This window comes from Acartia tonsa, chromosome 13, assembly GCF_053477335.1.
Source record: "Acartia tonsa isolate MP-2025a chromosome 13, ASM5347733v1, whole genome shotgun sequence".
In the NCBI taxonomy this organism is placed as follows: Eukaryota; Metazoa; Arthropoda; class Copepoda; order Calanoida; family Acartiidae; genus Acartia; species Acartia tonsa.
The window spans coordinates 38,211,029-38,229,247 of record NC_137272.1 but is presented as its reverse complement, the minus strand read 5'-3'; the positions used below and the strand labels follow the sequence as shown (position 1 = coordinate 38,229,247).

The 18,219-nt window shown below is 40.3% G+C and overlaps 1 protein-coding gene across 2 annotated transcripts in view; it reads left to right on the top strand.

Annotated features, from left to right (window-relative positions):
• The window catches only part of LOC145303852 (histone-lysine N-methyltransferase SETD7-like), a 70,990-nt gene extending 54,966 nt beyond the window's left edge, over positions 1-16,024 (top strand). The window contains exons 18-23 of one of the 2 annotated variants that reach the window (XM_080145504.1): positions 571-652; positions 1,493-1,561; positions 10,249-10,337; positions 12,875-12,919; positions 13,167-13,243; positions 14,975-16,024. In XM_080145504.1, coding sequence (XP_080001630.1) covers positions 571-652; positions 1,493-1,561; positions 10,249-10,337; positions 12,875-12,919; positions 13,167-13,243; positions 14,975-15,018 — 406 coding nt within the window. In that variant the 3' untranslated portion in view covers positions 15,019-16,024. Of the gene's footprint in view, positions 1-570; positions 661-1,492; positions 1,562-10,248; positions 10,338-12,874; positions 12,920-13,166; positions 13,244-14,974 lie in introns of both variants that reach the window. The other variant, XM_080145503.1, reaches the window with a different exon arrangement.
• The last annotated feature ends 2,195 nt before the right edge of the window (positions 16,025-18,219 follow it).

Sequence of the window (18,219 nt, the reverse complement as noted above, 5' to 3'; positions counted from 1 at the left end):
TGAAGACAAACAATATGTTTTAAAGAAAACATTGTGATAATATATTTTTAGTTGTAAAATCTCAATCTGTCCATCTGTCTGTCATTTACTTTTAGAGAATTTTTCGTGGCTGCTTTATGTTGTCTAGCGGCTACGCCCCTAGAAGCCTCTAGGGGCACTTAAGGTAGGAGGGATGAAAGTCGACCTCATCCCATTTTAAATTTGAGTTTCAAAAATGTAAAAAAAAAGTAGTTTTCGGGGGAAGGGGGATGAAGACACCCTCCCCAAAAATAGTTTAAAACCTTCCCAGGACCTATGAGAAGCTTCACTATAAAGGAAAACGCTATCGGTTCAGCGGTTAGCAAGATCCTTCGGGACAGACAAAAAACGCTTACTACTTTATATAATAGGATAGGATTTAATTTTCTCAATATGTCGTATACAATTGATTGTACGTAAAATATAAAGGTCTTTCAGCCTGTCTGTAATGCTCTAACTTTCATTTGATTTCAATAGGACATATCTTATTTGGCCGGTTTCATTTTAGTTTAAATATTATTAAAAATCTATTAATAATATTTTACATTTTAGAGACCTTAAAATCAATACAGTTGCAGCTTTCTATAATGGAATCCGGAGGCAGAAACCAGCGGACAGCGCAACCACTTGGCAGTTACAGGAATTAGTTAATCATTTAGTGCCAGACAGACAAACAGACAGACAGACTGATAGATAGAAAAATAACCTCTGGGAGTATTTTTAAAATTTTCAATTATTGGATGAAAGGTTAGACATTTTTATGTTGTAGAACCAATCAAAGATCCAACAAAGGCCCCTATAGTCTTTCAAGGCATTATGATGGCAAATTGTACTTCGCTTCGCTAATTGTGGATGTTGTCATCCTTGTTAAGTTTATTATAAAACTAGATTTAAACAAATTAATTTTAAATCCGACTTTCCACAATAAAAGATTATTCAAGAAACCACTCTTAGTTTCAAAGTAGTATAATTTACAATGTCCGTTTGTCTATCAGGATCTTTTTTTTTATCAAAATGATGGTTTTCTCCAATGCTATTGTAGTTAGACACTAGACATCTGATTCATTTTTGAGAATTTACATTTACGCTTCTTATGGATGTTTTCATCATTGTTTCATGATTATTTCTTACTTAACTGAAATAAATAAGTACATGCATTTTACATTATTTAGCAACAATTAAGAATTTAGAGGAATAGGTATAACCAACAAGCGAAAAAAATCTGAAATAATATTTGGGGGGCAAATGGCGAGGTCGTCAATTTTACGATGTGTTGCCCCCCCAACGACAGCTGAAAAACAAGTATAGGTTTTTTTCGAATTAATTTCATTGTTGGTATAAGCTGAAGAATTTACTCTATTGAAACATCTCTAATTTAGTTTAGGACTATTACAAGTAGCTTATATTTTTTATTAAAAACCAAATCAGCTAATTAAGCAAAAAATAATATGTTGAATTAACTATTTGTTAACAGGAGAACGCATATAAGATATTTGATCCCACAAACAAGAAAGGAGTCATTGATATTCTTCCCAAATATCAGGTAAGACTAGGAATCTAAACGGATAAGACAATGGCTGATCAATAGATTTACATCCGCAATAATGACACATAATTAACTCCTCTGCAGATTACAATTAGTGGTTGAAACGTTTGTTTACTCAACTTAATGAACCAACCAATCAAATTTCGATAAAACGTCCCCATAGTTGTTAAGCTAACGAATAAGAAAACGTAAATAGCCTGTCCCCTCCCTCCCTGTACTTTTTCATTTGGAGGGGGGGGGGGGGAAGTAAAATGAGGGTGAAGTATACTAATTTATTTTTAAAAATTTATGGGGGTTAAACAGCCCTTTACCCTTTTGCGTACTTCGTTCATTCTTTTTTTATGTCAACAAAAACAATAATAAAATACCAAGAAAAACCCTAGCAAGGTAGAGGACCAGTGGCGTGCACAGCAATTGACCAGAAGGGTACAAAAAGGGGAATGTAGCTCTTCTAAAATACTTAAACTAGATAAGTAAGGATGACAACATTTATAAAAAATAAAACCAAAAAACACACATTCGTGCCAGGTTTTAAATTGATAGGACAATTATAATATGCCTGAATTAACAATTATAATCATCCATTATGGACGGATGGACCGGAATTAATCGAAAAGAAAAGCTTTGCTTTTAAAATGTTAAATTCATATTTTAATAGTGAAATTAAGTTTATCTGAGGTTGAAAAGAATTTGATCAAAGTGTCAAAAACATTGAAATTAATTTTCTTAGAAATATTATAAAAGTTTGGTACTTTCCACAACTTTTGGCAAAGAGCATAAAGGTGTTAAAAAAAACCAATCGATCACAATTTTAACCTTATTTAAGTACTTAAAATCTTGGATATAGACCCATAATGATTTTAGTTTTTTGATGGAGCATGTAAAGATATTTCTATAGACAACTTAACCAAATTTCCAACTCAATCTTGTACCGAGTTGGCATCAAATATGGCACCCGTCAAACATTGAGACATGACGGCTAAGTCTGATTTTGATTCTTGATGTTTGCCAGGTCTTTCTTTTTGATGCCAAATTGGCTATGATTGTGTTATAAAACCTGGTTAATGTGTCTATAGAAAGGTCTTTACATGTGTGGTATTCGGCAACCGTGAGCCATACCTATGGCACCCCTGATCTGGGGTTCGGTGGAGGGTCAATGGCCCTCCCCCGAGTCCTGGGGAAGGGGTCTAGTGACCCCCTCCCTACGCTTAGAATTAATGATTGAATCTGTCATGTTTATTATGGTTAACTGTATTCTTAATTCTCCCCCACCCTTTTCAGGGATGGGGGATCATTATTGCCCAAACTGACCATTGTATATGTATTATTTATGCTTTTATGTTATGATTATTTATTCCTATCCATGTAATTATTGTTTGTTGTATATAGCTTCAGTATCTTTTAAACCTTCAATAAAGTGACAACTGAAATAGATGTTGATCATTATCTAGTGAAAGCTAGAGAAGCGTAGCTTCTCTATAGTAAGGTGTCCACGTCTGTCACACTGCCGTAATCTAATTGAACTCCGGTGTCTGCCATTTATCCTCGGCGGATACCACAACTTTGGTGACAGCTGTGTGAGATTACGGCGAACCACAAGTGTAGAGCAGACGCGCATCTGAGGCTAAGGTACTCCCAGCAGTGAATCTGGCAAAACTGACGCAAGCAACCTGAATTACCCACCCTGGACAGCAAAGTTTAACTCTGCATCCGGCAGTTGTGGAAGCGAGACAGCGAAATTTGACGAATAACCGCGAGCAGCGCTGATATCTAACGGAGAATTGAGCGCCAAAAGGGCTGAAACAGGCCTGCGGACCGGCTGAAACAAGCCAAATAAGTGTAAACGGCTGGAAATAGGCCAACTTTACTGCAAGAAATAGCAGGATCCGAACCAGTGGCGCTAGCAGGACGGGACATTCCCTGCCGCCATCAGCCGGATTTGGATCAGCGGCGCTAGCAGGACGGGACATTCCCTGCCGCCGATAGGCTGAAACATGCCACATAGCTGCAAGCTGCGAGCTAACATACGAGTGTAGTGCACCAGAACAGAGAAAAACTACGTCAACTCCGAGTATCCTGAGAAGCTACAACGCAGCCACCCATCTAGAAAAACAGATATTATGTTACATTGCAGGGATTACCACCCTGGTGTTATGGCCAAACAATAGATTTATGAGCAAAGCTTGGCAAACAAATTGTTGTGTTGTGATAAATCTAAGAATAGAACAGGCTTGGATTATTGTGTATTGTGATAACCGCTAAAAATAGAACAGAGTTGGTAAACAAATCTGTTATGCAATTGTGATAAGGACAAAAATAGAAGCTAGATGTAATATAATAAAGACCCTGATATACAATCAAAACATCTCAAGCCCACAGCACAACAACAGTACACCCCTTATTCCAAGGGAAAGGGAGGAGCCCCTCTCCATTGAAGGCAAATACAATCAGGGTGATATAATAGATAAGCCTAGGATTAAGAAGAAAAGGCCCTATTACACCAGCACACAGTTACCCCCCTCCCTCACAGGGGGAACGGACGGAGTTACCCCCGTCCCCTCACGCGCTTCCCCCTTCCTACCCACACTAGACTAAGTCCGTCTGTAGTGTGGGGCCAGCGATCGGACACACAGAGCGCCATTCACGGGTAGCGCAACAGAGTGCGGAAAATATCATAAATCCAACGGACGAAGCGGACCAATGAGAGAGCGAGTTGAGGGGTGAGAGCGCGTTTTCCCCGTGTGCGCGGATTTGACGGCGCGGACGCGCGTTACAAGGACAGGAGATTCCACGCACACACACACACACACACTCACACCGGAGCGGAGCTACTCCATAGCATTTAACAGGGGTATTTTTAGCAAATAAAGAATTGCAAGTTTCTTTCCTTCTAGCTCTAGTGTGATAAAGGAAAACCCAATCAGTTCCTGACAGCAGTTCAGACCCTCAACATCTATCTACCTCTACCAGCCTACCCTACAACCTCAACACCTAACTAGTGATAAGTACAGCTAAGTTATATCTTTGCAACTAAACTCCCAACCTAGTGATACAAACAGTGTTGGCTGTTAGGCTAGGAAGCCTCAAGTGACAAACCATTCATTTTTGTACTGTATAACTTTGTGCCCGCCGTTGCACCGTTGACCAAATGGACCAGCATCAAGCCCCAGGAGGTGACCAAGCCCCAGGATGGCTCCAGGATGACCCTCAGCCGGCCCCAGCCGAGTACCGCAAGCTGATGCTGAGCAATCTGCCGGAGTTTAGAGGGCCGCCCAAGCAATCCTGGTCGGCACATATCCGCAGACTCGAGATGTCATGGGCGGCTTACCGCGTGCCACCTCATGATTCCCTCAACCGCCGCAACGCCCTACTACTGTCACTGGTAGGGCAAGCGGCGGAAATGGCGTCCCATCTGTTTGGCGAGGCAGGCCAAGCCTTGACCTACGAACAGGTCAAGACCGAGTGTGAATTGCTATTTCGCCCTGCTTTTGAATCCCAAACGCTTAAACAAGCGTTTAGGGATTACAAGCAACACTCGACAGAACCTATACAAGCGTACATATCAACTAAGTGCGCCTTGTATAGGGACGCCTACAACCATGAGGATCTTGAGTTGTTGGTGGACGAATTAAATCGTGGAATTCGTAATGCCAATGTAAAACGCCTCATGATGAACCATGAAATTACGAGTGTACCTGAGTACACTCGTAAGGCCATGTTCACCGTGACCATGGTTACTAAGCAGCTGAAGGAAGGTGTGTGCTTAGTGGACTCGACCGACGGGCTGACTGGATCTGCCTGCATCCAGTTGCCCCAATATGACGAGTCGGAGCCAATGGAGATTGGCTCCTTGGCTCCGGGTCTCCACCAGATGGGGAAGGTCGCTCCAGATGACAAGGTTCCAGGCCGCTGCTACCGCTGCCAGGGGAGAGGCCACCGAGCTCGAGACTGCCCAACGCCTGTGGAAGTTAGCCTAGAGGAGAGACGCACCCAGCCACGCCGTGACCGTTCTGCCAAGTGTGAGCGTTGCCACTATGACGGTCACACGGCGGCCGATTGTAGAGCTGACTGGGCCCAGGTAGCCAGCCGCAGGCGCACCGCCGACAAGGGTGCCCCTCCAGGGAAGCCCAGCAGAGTGGCCCACATGGAAGGGAGCGCGCCCCCAGCACCACCACAGCAAGCAGCCGCCCCCAGAGCTGCGGACCGAGCCGATGGGATGCCACAGTTTGGGACTGTCCCAGCTAGGATCAACGTACTGGGCGGCGCGGCTGAACCCAACCGGGTTGGCCTAGGCTTCAGTCTTAACCATCTGGGGCCAGAGCTGATACAGCCCAACAACATAGCCGAGCCAGAGGTGCTGAGGCCCCAGCCTTTTAGCCTCAACATGATGGAACCTGCCCGACTGAGCCTACCCAGCAAGAGTGGAGGGGCGCTGCCCAGCGTCCCTGAGACGGTGTATGGGGAGGTCCTGGCAGCCGCCGAACGAGAGAGGCAGGAGGTGCTAGCCAGCACCTCTGCATCGATGTATGGGACGCCACCCGGCGTCGCCACCTGGGATGATGGGGGGGTGCTATCCAGCGCCTCCCACCTGGTGCCTGGGGCGACAACCGTCGCCGCCACCGAGATACCTGGATCCTGGAACGAGCCAGCCTCCAACCTGATGTCTGGGGCGACAACCGTCGCCGCCACCGAGAGACCTGAGTCCTGGAACGAGCCAGCGGTCCCAGAGGAAGGGGTGACACCCGTCACCCCCAGTCAGCCAGCGCCACCAGCCTGCAGGGAGAGCCCAGCTACATGCCAGCCAAGGGAACCCAGCTGCTCAACATCAGGATAAGTTGAATTTGTTAAATGTGTTGTATCCAAGATATTGTAAAAACCCAGCCTTGCCTGTGCCCCCTGCACCAGAGGCTGGGGAGATTGAAATTTGGGAAAATAAGGACTTGCCTGTGCCACATGCACCTGAGTTCCTAGGGCAGGGGAGGGAAGTGAGTAAGGGCGAGCCTGTGCCACATGCACTTCAGCCCCATGCCACTGGGCATGCTTTGGACAAGGGAAGGGAGCACTTAGGGCTAGGGGAGCCGACACCCAGGCAAGTGCCAGTCGCTTGCCAGTCTGTCATTGGGGAGGGTATCGGGGTGCCTCGGCCGCATACAGATAACGCTCAATGGAAACTTGTATCTAGCCAGGAGCAGCCCAGCCGTGTCCAGTCCCAAGAAGCAGCCGTGACCAGAGCTGAAGATCCCCAGCCGCGTGTACGAGGAAGATGGTTGCCTGGAAGCCTCTCCCATTGGTGGATGGTCCTGTGGGGCCTCCTGCTGGCAGCCGTGTGGCCTACAACCAGCTACGTCCTGGTGGGGTGGGACTGTGCCAACCCCACCCATGTCACGTCTTACAATAAAGAAAAGATGTGTAACACGGAGCCCCTACACCAGGAGGTGCCCCTTGGCCATGAAGTACACGTCCTGCAGCAAGTCAAGGTGAGGGAAACCACTGGGTACAGTTGTCAGCTCACCGTGTCCCAGTGGACATTCAGGTGTGGGGTATGGGGTCACCTCAAGGTGACCTCGGTCCCCACCCTCATGAGGCCAACCAAGATAGACCCAGAAGCGTGCCGAGACCTGGCCAGGAACCGAGTCTACACGCTACCAGGCAAGACCCAGCCACTGACGTTCCAGCTGAACCATCCCCTGTTCTTCACCATCGACATGGTGGGCGCCCTCGTCAACAGCCCCGAGGGGGTAGGTTGTGAGGGGGAGGACGTCCACTTCGAGGGCCAGCTATACCGCAAGGAATTAGTGCTCCAGGAGCGACGGCTGCTGGTCAAGGAGGAGACCTATGTGGTGGAGGATGGACGGGTGGAGTCCCAGTCTGACCACCTGACCCTAGAGTGTCCCCATTCTGAGCTGTCCTGCATCACTGGGGAAGCAACCTACGTGTGGGACCACCTGGGAAGAGATTGCCCCTTGAGGCTGATCCGCAGCCTCCAGCCCAGCCTGGTGATGGATGCATATCTGGTTGACCATCAGGCCCAGTTTTTCATCAACATGACCAACCCCACCTCGATTGTGAACTGCGACTTCGAGGCCCATGCCACAAACCATCCAGCGTTGTTCGTGGCAGCTGACCCAGCCGCGGCTGCGCTGCCCAGAGTGTTGGCCAGGGATGTTGACGTTCCCCTTCAAGCACAGATACATGCAGGTTATATTGGGTTTACCCTGGAAACGCGCATGAAAAGCACCGCAGCAGAAGAAGTAGCGGCCAACTGCTGGAAGCTCCAGCAACTAGACCCGGCCCACCCGGTGCGTGTCCAGGGGAGCACGTTCTCGGTACTGAGGGGAGACATCCTGCTGCAGCTGACCTGCCAACGTCACAAGTACGTTGTCCGCGAACACAAGGAGTGTTGGGACAAAGAGCCAGTAGAGCCCACAGGTTTTGTAGACGCTGTGACACGGGTATACAGTGAACACGCCACCAAGATTCCCTGCTCCTCCACCTACCCCCTGACTGTGCACGCGGAGGAAGGCTGGATAGAGTTAACCCCCGCTCCCAAGAAGAGGCCACCCCCGCTGGATACGCCTAAACAGTTGTTGACAGAACCCTTAGATGACTTCAGTTCAGGTGGCTTGTATTCGCAGGCTGAGTTGAACGACTGGCAACAACTGCTGGCGTTCCCAGCATACAAGAGTGCCATGCTGACCGGCCTATCCTATGGCTCCTGCGTTCAGCAAGGCAGCTGTTCGGCCACAGGAGACCATGGGATAGTGTCCTACAACATTAACCGACTGGCGGAGGAAGGAGAGGCAGCCCTGGATGTCTGGGCTGGATTTAGACAAGCCATCCACGAGTGGGGAGATGGCGCAGCCATACTGTGTTTGCTGTTGTTGATCCTCAAACTGCTGGGGGACCTAACCATCATTTCCCTGGCAGCAGCACAAGGAGGAGTCTGAGCAGCCCTGAATGCGATATCACAAGTGTTCCTGTACCATCCAGCTTTATATAGGAAAGCGCTGGCTAGAGCCAGGCTCAACCATGCCAAGTCCCGGGACTTTTCAGTGGACTGGGATGCCATTCCCATCGGCAGGGAAGCAGCCGAGGAAATGGTGTCTATGAAATCAACTGACAGCGGGCATGACCGCCCAGGTAGGCCAGGACCGCCCTCTGGCAGACCCCGCGGCCCCTCAGGAGGACAGGCCGCTGCTCAGACGATCAACCTGGCAGCCAGTGCCCCAGCCGCTGCCAACAACAACCAGCAGGCCCCACTGCTGACTGTTCCAGCAACAACTGTGCCACCAGCAAACCTGATACCTGCCGGCGCTGACCAACGTGTCCAATCCAAGCCAGCCTCTGCCTTCTATCCCACATTGGGAGCCCATCAACCCTAAGAAGATACTCACCACTAGGATTCCATTGAATCATTATCGTTTGTATATATTTTAGCCCTAAGGAGCGGACCGAAGGCCTCAACCACTGTCGGAAGTCTGGTAGGGAAACCACCTCCCAGCCTTCCGAGGGGAGAGTTGTGGTATTCGGCAACCGTGAGCCATACCTATGGCACCCCTGATCTGGGGTTCGGTGGAGGGTCAATGGCCCTCCCCCGAGTCCTGGGGAAGGGGTCTAGTGACCCCCTCCCTACGCTTAGAATTAATGATTGAATCTGTCATGTTTATTATGGTTAACTGTATTCTTAATTCTCCCCCACCCTTTTCAGGGATGGGGGATCATTATTGCCCAAACTGACCATTGTATATGTATTATTTATGCTTTTATGTTATGATTATTTATTCCTATCCATGTAATTATTGTTTGTTGTATATAGCTTCAGTATCTTTTAAACCTTCAATAAAGTGACAACTGAAATAGATGTTGATCATTATCTAGTGAAAGCTAGAGAAGCGTAGCTTCTCTATAGTAAGGTGTCCACGTCTGTCACACTGCCGTAATCTAATTGAACTCCGGTGTCTGCCATTTATCCTCGGCGGATACCACACATGCACCATCAAAAACTATAAACATTATGGTAAGTTTTATATAGAAAAAAGTGGAGCGATTGGTTTTTTTCAACACCCTTTAGTTTGCTAAAATACAATGTCAAAATTGCATTTATTATATCAATATAAATCCTTTTATAAAACTAACATCATGTATGTGTGTGTGACTGTCTGTCTGTACCGTAGGTTATTTCTAACCGATGAACCGATAATGTTCTCCTTTACAATGCAGCATCTCATAAGTCGGGGAAGGTTTGAAGCTATTTTTGAGAGGATGGCACCATTAAGCAATTTTGCGATAGATTTAATTCAAAGTGAATGCCCTACTACTGTCTGATATGCTTTGATTCGCATTTATGGATTTTGTCATTTGTCATCCTTGTTAAATTGTAAATAATGTTTAGGTCAAAAGAAACTGGTGTGCTAGCCTGGCCAAAAAAGTAGATTATGATATGTTTTAGGACATAAGAAACTGGTGTGCTAGCCTGGTCCAGAAAACTAATTTATAAATAATTTTTAGGACATAAGAAACTGCAGCGCTAGCCTGGCCCATATAACTAAATTGTAAATAATTTTTAGAGCATAAGAAACTGGTGCGCTAGCCTGGCCCATAAAACTAAATTGTAAATAATTTCTAGAACATAAGAAACTAGTAAGTCAACCTGGTCCATAAAACTAAATTGTAATCATTTTTAGGACATAAGAAACTGGTGCGCTAGCCTGGCCCATAAAACCAACCACAGTTTTCTACCCAATTGTGAATTTTCAGAAATTATTCATCCAAGGTAGGTTATTCTTTGGAGCATAGCAACTCATTACTTGGAGCTTGTACGTTCGATAATTTCTTAACAAAATCCTTCTCTATGAATAGCTTTGTTGAATAGGCATCTGTTTTTTGTGTGTAAAGTACCAAAACCAAGTGGCATATCCATATGTAAAGAACCGGATGTCTATAGGTTTGTCTGTCTCTGTCTGCGTGTGTGTAAAGAAGGATCTCTCTAACCGTATTGTTCCTTTATACAAAGAAGCTTCTTATAGTTTTAGGTGGGGTTTATAACTTTTTGGGGGGAATAGTAGCGGCATCATCCCCCAAAATATGACCATCCCCTATATCCTACTTAACTTTTTCTTTTCATTATTTTTTGAAGAAAACTGCTGGACATAACTTTCCCAAAATGTTTAGTTTAGTCTTTTAAAGGTTTTAGGCTATTTTAAGTCACCTCCACTAAGAGATGGGGCCCGAGAAAAAGCTCCATCCACACCAATCGGAACTTGCTTACTTTTATTAAAACAAAAAGTAATTTTTCCAAACCGCCTTTTTAGCAATTATTTTAGAGGCTAGTGATGATTCATGAAACAATTAGGATGGTGTGTGTGTGTGTGTAAGTATGTGTGTGTTGTATGTGTGTGTGTGTGTTTGTGTATGTGTGTGTGTGTGTAAGTGTGTTTATGTGTGTGTAAGTATGTGTGTGTTGTATGTGTGTGTGTGTTTTGTATGTGTGTTGTATGTGAGTGTGTTTGTGTGTCTGTGTCTATGTATGTGATGTATGTGTGTGTGTGTTTGTGTGTGAGTGTGTGTGTTTGTGTGTGTGTGTGTGTATATATGTGTGTGTGTTTGTGTGTGAGTGTGTGTGTGTGTAAGTGTGTGTGTGTTTGTGTGTGTATGTGTGTGTGTGTTTTTGTGTTTTGTGTGTGGGTGTGTGTGTACATAGGCGTATTTAGCCATTGTTTCTTAGTGTTTGGAACTAAGTAGTGATTGATTTATATAAACAATAAGAATAAGATTATCAAAAAATGCCAGACAATTTACGTCATCTAACTAATCTAATTTATTATATCCATCAAAAATATTTATTAGTGTAGCTACTCTTTATTTATATTATGTCTGTTAGTCGGTCCATCTAGAAGAAAGTTATGAAAATACATTGCACAGCTGCTATGAAGAATGGATGTCTGAAATTACTAGCATTGTTATATTTTTTGGTCAGACTGCTTCTTGAACGACTTCTTAAAGTATGTATAAGCAAATATTCTAAAAGTAGAATTTTTCGCGCTTTTTCTCTAGCCGTAAGCATTATTATTTTTTTATGTAGTCGGGCCAGCTGCTTTTTCATGATCAGCCATTAAAGTTACTTAAAAATCTATTCCTTCGCAGTGAGGGAGGTACATTAGGCTGTTTATTACACTAGTCCCCAAAGTTTTATAATGACGTTATTCATTGGCTTAACAACTATGGATATTTTTATTAAATTTTAATTTGTTGGTTCATTAAGATAAGCCGTTTCAACCCTTAATTTTTATATACACAAGGGGCAATTTTGTGTAGCATCATTTGGGGATATTATACAATATACATTATATTATCGGACAATGTCTTATCCTTTTATATCCCTGAGACCTATATATTCGTATTTTAATCAGCTTGACTTTAGAATGGTATTTGATACTTTTAAAAATACAAATTTTCAAATTTTTGAAGATTTCTAAAAAATCTTGGAAATTTTTATATTAATTTATTTTCTTAACTTTACAGAGCTTTTAATGCATGATTTTTTATATAATAATAATAAGATCATTTTTATTTTTATCTCCTACCAAAAATCAATTTGATATGAAAAATAAAGTTAACGAGTGTTTTTTTCTTTCTACATCTTTACTTTTTTTTGGAAAAAAACAACCAATTATTGGGATTTAAACTCAAAGACATTAAAAATTCTGAATTGTCTGTATGTTTGTCTGTAATGCATTTTGATGTCATTATGCACTATCTATACAAAACAATTATTTCCTATAATATAAAGTAGAGAGTAAGGGCGCAACCACTAGTAAAATTTCTAAGCTAAATACCATCTACCATTTTTAGTTGTATGGTATTTTTATACTTGTTCCCTCGCTGACAGACTCACTCTCTCAATTGCTATTTCCCTAAGACTTTAGTGTATATGATTTTTGTGTTGAACATAAATGACTTGTATTGCTCAAATGAGTAGCATACATCTATGAAACTTTCCAATTCCCTTACTGACTCCTTCTCTCACCCATTCCCCAGAAATTTCATAAAGGATGTGCTGATTTTTATTAATTAACATTTGTTATGGATGAAGAAAAACGTATTCAATCTTTTTTATACATATCGTCCTAAGCTATACCCTAAACCTCAAATTTATTAGATATATAATAAATGAACCTTATCGATACAGCGGTCAGTGAGATCTTTTGTTGAAAACACACAGACAGATATGCTTCCTATCTATTTTAAGTCTGTAAGGATTACTCAATTGATTTTCAGGGAAGGCTGTTAATATTATTATTTTTAATTCAGATGGGGACTAGTACCATGTCTTGTAACTCGACAAGATGTTAAAAAGTAAGTTTTTTATTTTAGTAATAATTTTTATAATGTAAACTTTATATTATCAAGACTTAACAATTATACAGAATTAACATTAATAAATATTATATTGAACGTTGTAGGTAAATATATAAGAAATTTCAAAATTTACTAATGACTTTTTGGCAATGATTATGAGGTTGATTTAAAAAATAAATCGTTATTGTTACAGGAATCCTCTAATTCTAATAAACTTTGTTTTAACAAGAACATTTATATTCAGAGACGAGGAGCTGTTGGTTTGGTACGGGTATGACCTAGACTATTGCCCGGAGTGGTACAAGGATGCCTGGGAAAATAGTAAGTACTGCCATAAGTGCAGCAACTCTATAACTAGTTTGGTACGGGTATGACCTAGACTATTGCCCGGAGTGGTACAAGAATGCCTGGGAAAATAGTAAGTACTGTAATAAGCACAGCTTCTCTATAACTAGTTTGGTACGGGTATGACCTAGACTATTGCCCGGAGTGGTACAAGGATGCCTGGGGAAATAGTAAGTGCTGTCATAAGTGCAGCTTCTCTATAACTAGTTTGGTACGGGTATGACCTAGACTATTGCCCGGAGTGGTACAAGGATGCCTGGGAAAATAGTAAGTGATGTCATTAGGGCAGCTTCTCTATAACTAGTTTGGTACGGGTATGACCTAGACTATTGCCCGGAGTGGTACAAGGATGCCTGGGAAAATTGTAAGAACTGTTATATGTGCAGCTTCTCTATAACTTGATATGTGTACGTACATACGGCTGTTCTGGCAAGAGCTACTGACTATGACAAGGTTGCAACTGCAGCTAGCTACGCAGATTCGTAGCTAAGATATTGAAAATGGTTGTAGGAGTTAAAAGCATGTGAGTAGTATTGGTCCATTTTTTATTAAAGTAACAGAATGTCTGTCTTTCTATCTAGATGTGTGCCTATGTGAAGCCTCTAAAGGCGTAGCCACCAGTACATAACATGCAGACAATTAATTAAAACTAGCACTGTGAATTGCAGGTGGACGAATGAACTGACTAATTATAGATTAGCTGCTATACTTAACTTTCATTAACAAATTGATTTCTGAAAAATTTAATTTTAATCCCTTTTAAAAATTTTAATTCAAACCACGGACAAATATTTTTTAGAACAAAAAAGGATATTTGACCCAAAAAATATAAGAATTTTTGGGTATAGTCCCTTTCGTAACATCGCACCATATGGGGCGATTCTACGTATTTTTCACAGTAGCTTTTCTCCTATTTCTAGCCCCTGTGGGGGGCTCTAACCCTGCGGGGCCGATTACCTAACCCTGTGGGACAATCACCTAACCCAATCTAACCTAACCTAACCTAAAATAACCTATAACAAGCCATTTTAAAAATACGACGAATCGCCCCTAATGGAGCGATGTTACGAAAGGGACTATTCCCGATTTTTTAAAAAGTTTGCGTTGTCTGAAAATGACAAAGTATTCATTATAAGTTAATTACAAATTAAACTTTTTTTATATTTTTTATCTCTGTTCTTAAAATTTATAATTACCATGAAAAGTTTAAAATTTCTACATCCTTTTTTAAAACTTTTAATCACATCAAAATAATTCAGAAAAAAAAGTATTTATGGTCCTGGTAAGGTTTTTATATATTTTAAAGATGATCTATAACACATTATTGAAATCGCCCTTGACATTTTTTGGGAATAGTCCCTTTCGTAACATCGCCCCATAAGAGGCGATTCGTCGTATTCTTAAAATGGCTTTTTATAGGTTAGGTTAGGTTATATTGGGTTAGGTGATTGCCCCACACGGTTAGGTAATTGGCCCCGCTGGGTTAGAGCCCCTCGCAGGGCTAGAAATAGGAGAAAAGCTACTGTGAAAAATAAGAAGAATCGCTCCATAAGGTGTGATGTTACGAAAGGGACTATACCCCATTTTTTAAATTGGAGTTTTCTAAGACGACCCAATCCCTTCTATACTCTTTGGTGTACGAATATTTTAAGGATTTTAATTATTAAATCTTCATTATATTTTTATGTAACTTTTTTCTAATTTTAGGTTGCAAGAACTTAGATCAAGATACAAATTTGAAGTCTGGTTAGAAATTCGTTGAAAAGAGCTTTTTATAATAAATTGTTATTTAAATTGTTACAGCAACTACTTTACAACTATAGGTCTGTTTTGTACATTTATTTATTTACAAAAATTTATTACAATATTCAATTCGAAAATAGTCAGTAATTTCTAATACTATGTGTTTTTTTTTGCTGCTAGTATTTAACAGCAGTAAAATTACAATCCTTAAAATGCTGCGCTTAATATTGATGTTTTTGTATTTGTTTTCGACCAAGGATGATAATGTTTTAAGTAGCGTTACATTAATGGAAAAAAATAACATGAATTTATTTTGATGCAGAAAATTATTACTTTGATGTACTACTCACTTTTACTAAATTTATTAAATTTTGTTTGGAATGTATAAACCTTCAGTGTGGTTCATCAATTTATCTTCTATGGTCTTATCACTTAAGATCCCTGCATGTTGCAAATGGATAGAACATAAAGAGTTGCTTCGTTACTTTAATAAGGACGCATATGGTCATAACATTAAAAGTTGAAATATGAATAAATATATTTTTATTACAAAATAATTAATATAATCTTAGATTATATGAAATAGCTAACAACCCAGTATTTGTAAAATTTTATGGTTACAAAAAGGGTCTGAATCAATTAAGAATGAAGGGCTAAATAATAGAAAAAAGGGAAGCAAGAAATAGGTCTTATAAAGGGTTAAAAAATAAATGGATTAAAAAACAAAAATATCACCCAAAACAGTGACAATTCTTAGTTACAGAGTCAGGGAAACAAACTTTATAGAACATAGAACACAATATGCGTGTCTTAATCATGTTATATTAGTTCTTAACTTATGTGATATTAGAAATTAACACTGCTGAAAAATTCATTTTTGTTAAATCTATATTACTATGAATATGAAAAAAAATTAAACATAAAATATGAAGAAACTTTTAAAAACATGAAAATCGTATCATTTAGTGTAAAAAATCATACATAACCGCTTTTAATAAAGAAATATATATTTATAAAAAAGATAATGTTTTTTTGGATTAATGAAAAACTAGAATGTAGTTATCGTAGGCGTTTGTTAGTTAAGACCATAAAACAGCAAAATTAATGAAAAGAGGTTTCTTAGTTTTGATATATTAATGGCATGCTGTTATAAAAGGCTACTACGCAAATAAATAAGGTTTCATATATCACCCTGGAATATAGCATAAAACCAATACTGCACTAACATATGTACATATCTATTTTAACTACGATGACAACATTTATAAAAAGCGAAGCACAGTATAATCATGGATTAACAAATACACAAAGTGAGTTATCAAGGAAATAAAGAAAACTTTACAGAAATATATAATAAGTGTCTCTTGTCGCATGACCGACGGACGAAGGAAGTTGTAAACAGGGTGATCTTCGCGCCAAAAAACAGCCTATATAGTATATAGGGTTACGGATAGAGTGAATTACAATTTAGCTTCGCAGAATTGATGTACATCCCAAATGATAATAAATAAAATTACCCCTTTTGTAGATTAAAATTAATGGTTGAAGCGTTCGAACACTCAACTTAATCAGCAAAAAAAAAATGTTACCCAAAGTTGTTAAGCCAACGAATAAGAAAATGTTATTGTAAAACTTTGGGGAATAGTGTATTAAACAGCGCATTGTCCCCTCTATTTCTCTCTTTGTATTTTATCAGTTTGTGAATATTAATCTTTCTAAGCCTAAACTTTAATTATGAAAGAAACAAAACTTAAAGCGACTTTTTTATCTTCTATTGAAAAAATTAATACCACGAATTCTATTAACGTTCGTGGTATCTTAGTGAGCAGAGAGTATTAAATCTTTATTTAGCTGACAGGGTTTACAAGAAATATATCTTCAGTGTGCATTCATTTCCGCATATTATTACATCAATACTTAATGCGGGTCATGGGAAGGAAACGAAGTTGCGAGATTCTTCGTATTTTAGCTTTTGAAAGGTTATTTTAGGTTAGGTGATTGGTCCCGCAGGATTAGCCCCCCCCCCCCCCCCTAGAAACAGGAGAAAGCTACTGTGAAATGAAAATATTACGAAACCCGCAACTTCGTATCCTTCACATGACCCCATAATGCTTCAAAAGAAAATAAAAAATAATAGTTGTGAATAATCTATGAAAGTATAGCAAAACGAAAGGTTTAATTTGTGCTATTGTAAGAAAGTGAAGTTATGGCAGAAATCTAAAGTATTAAGACAATGAAACAACCAATAAAAATACAATAAAAATCCTCAAAGTTGTTAAGCCAACAAATAAGAAAACGTTTTGGAGACTATTGTAATAAATAGCCAAATGTCCCCTTCCTCTCTTTGCGGAAATGAATTGACACCTAATTTTCCAAGCGCCAAGAGACGCTGAGATAAGTATTAATAGAATTCTGGCATTAAGGTATTCTGCATTTTTTTATCAAGAACGATTACGTCCAAGTGCAGTAAAGGGTATTATACTTAAAGGGTTAAGGAAACAAATAAACTTTTTATGTCGTCTTATTATCAAGCCTTTGCTTCAATCTTAAAAACATATAAAAAAAAGCATAAGCAAAAACGTGATTTTTAAAAAAAAATGTTGTTTGTGTATCACATGTGATTAGATTGAAACCTCCGAATATTGAATTCAGGAAGATCGCATTAAAAGTTGAATATAATAAATCCGTTAACAAGTTGTTTAATTTTAAAAACTTCACAGAAATTTGATAAGAATCTCAGTCCCTTATGAGGTATTATGTAATGAAGGCCTTAGAATGAAAAACAAGAATAGTTATTTCTCGCATCGTATTATAAACGGCTTTCTGCGGATATAGAATGTACAATTATAAGATTAAAACTAGTTTTTTAGCCCTGAGGTGCTGAAGGCACCGGCTAAAAAAACTGGTTTTAATCTTATGATTGCACATTTTTATATTCGTAGAAAGCTGGATATAATTCGGTAATAAAGGTACTAAGAAAGAGAGGGAATGTCTGATTGAGCCAATAAGAGAATCGCATCGGTACATACATTTATTTTCATTGGTTGAAATTTTGTACACATCTTGTTACGAATGCATGTTTTTTTTTCATTTCATACATAGATAAAAGTTAGCTGTAAACAGTATATTTTCTTAGTAAAAAAGCTTTGCGGAATCAGAATTAATTGCCCAAAAATTTCGTTTAAATTTGAAAGCTTCGAAACAGGTGG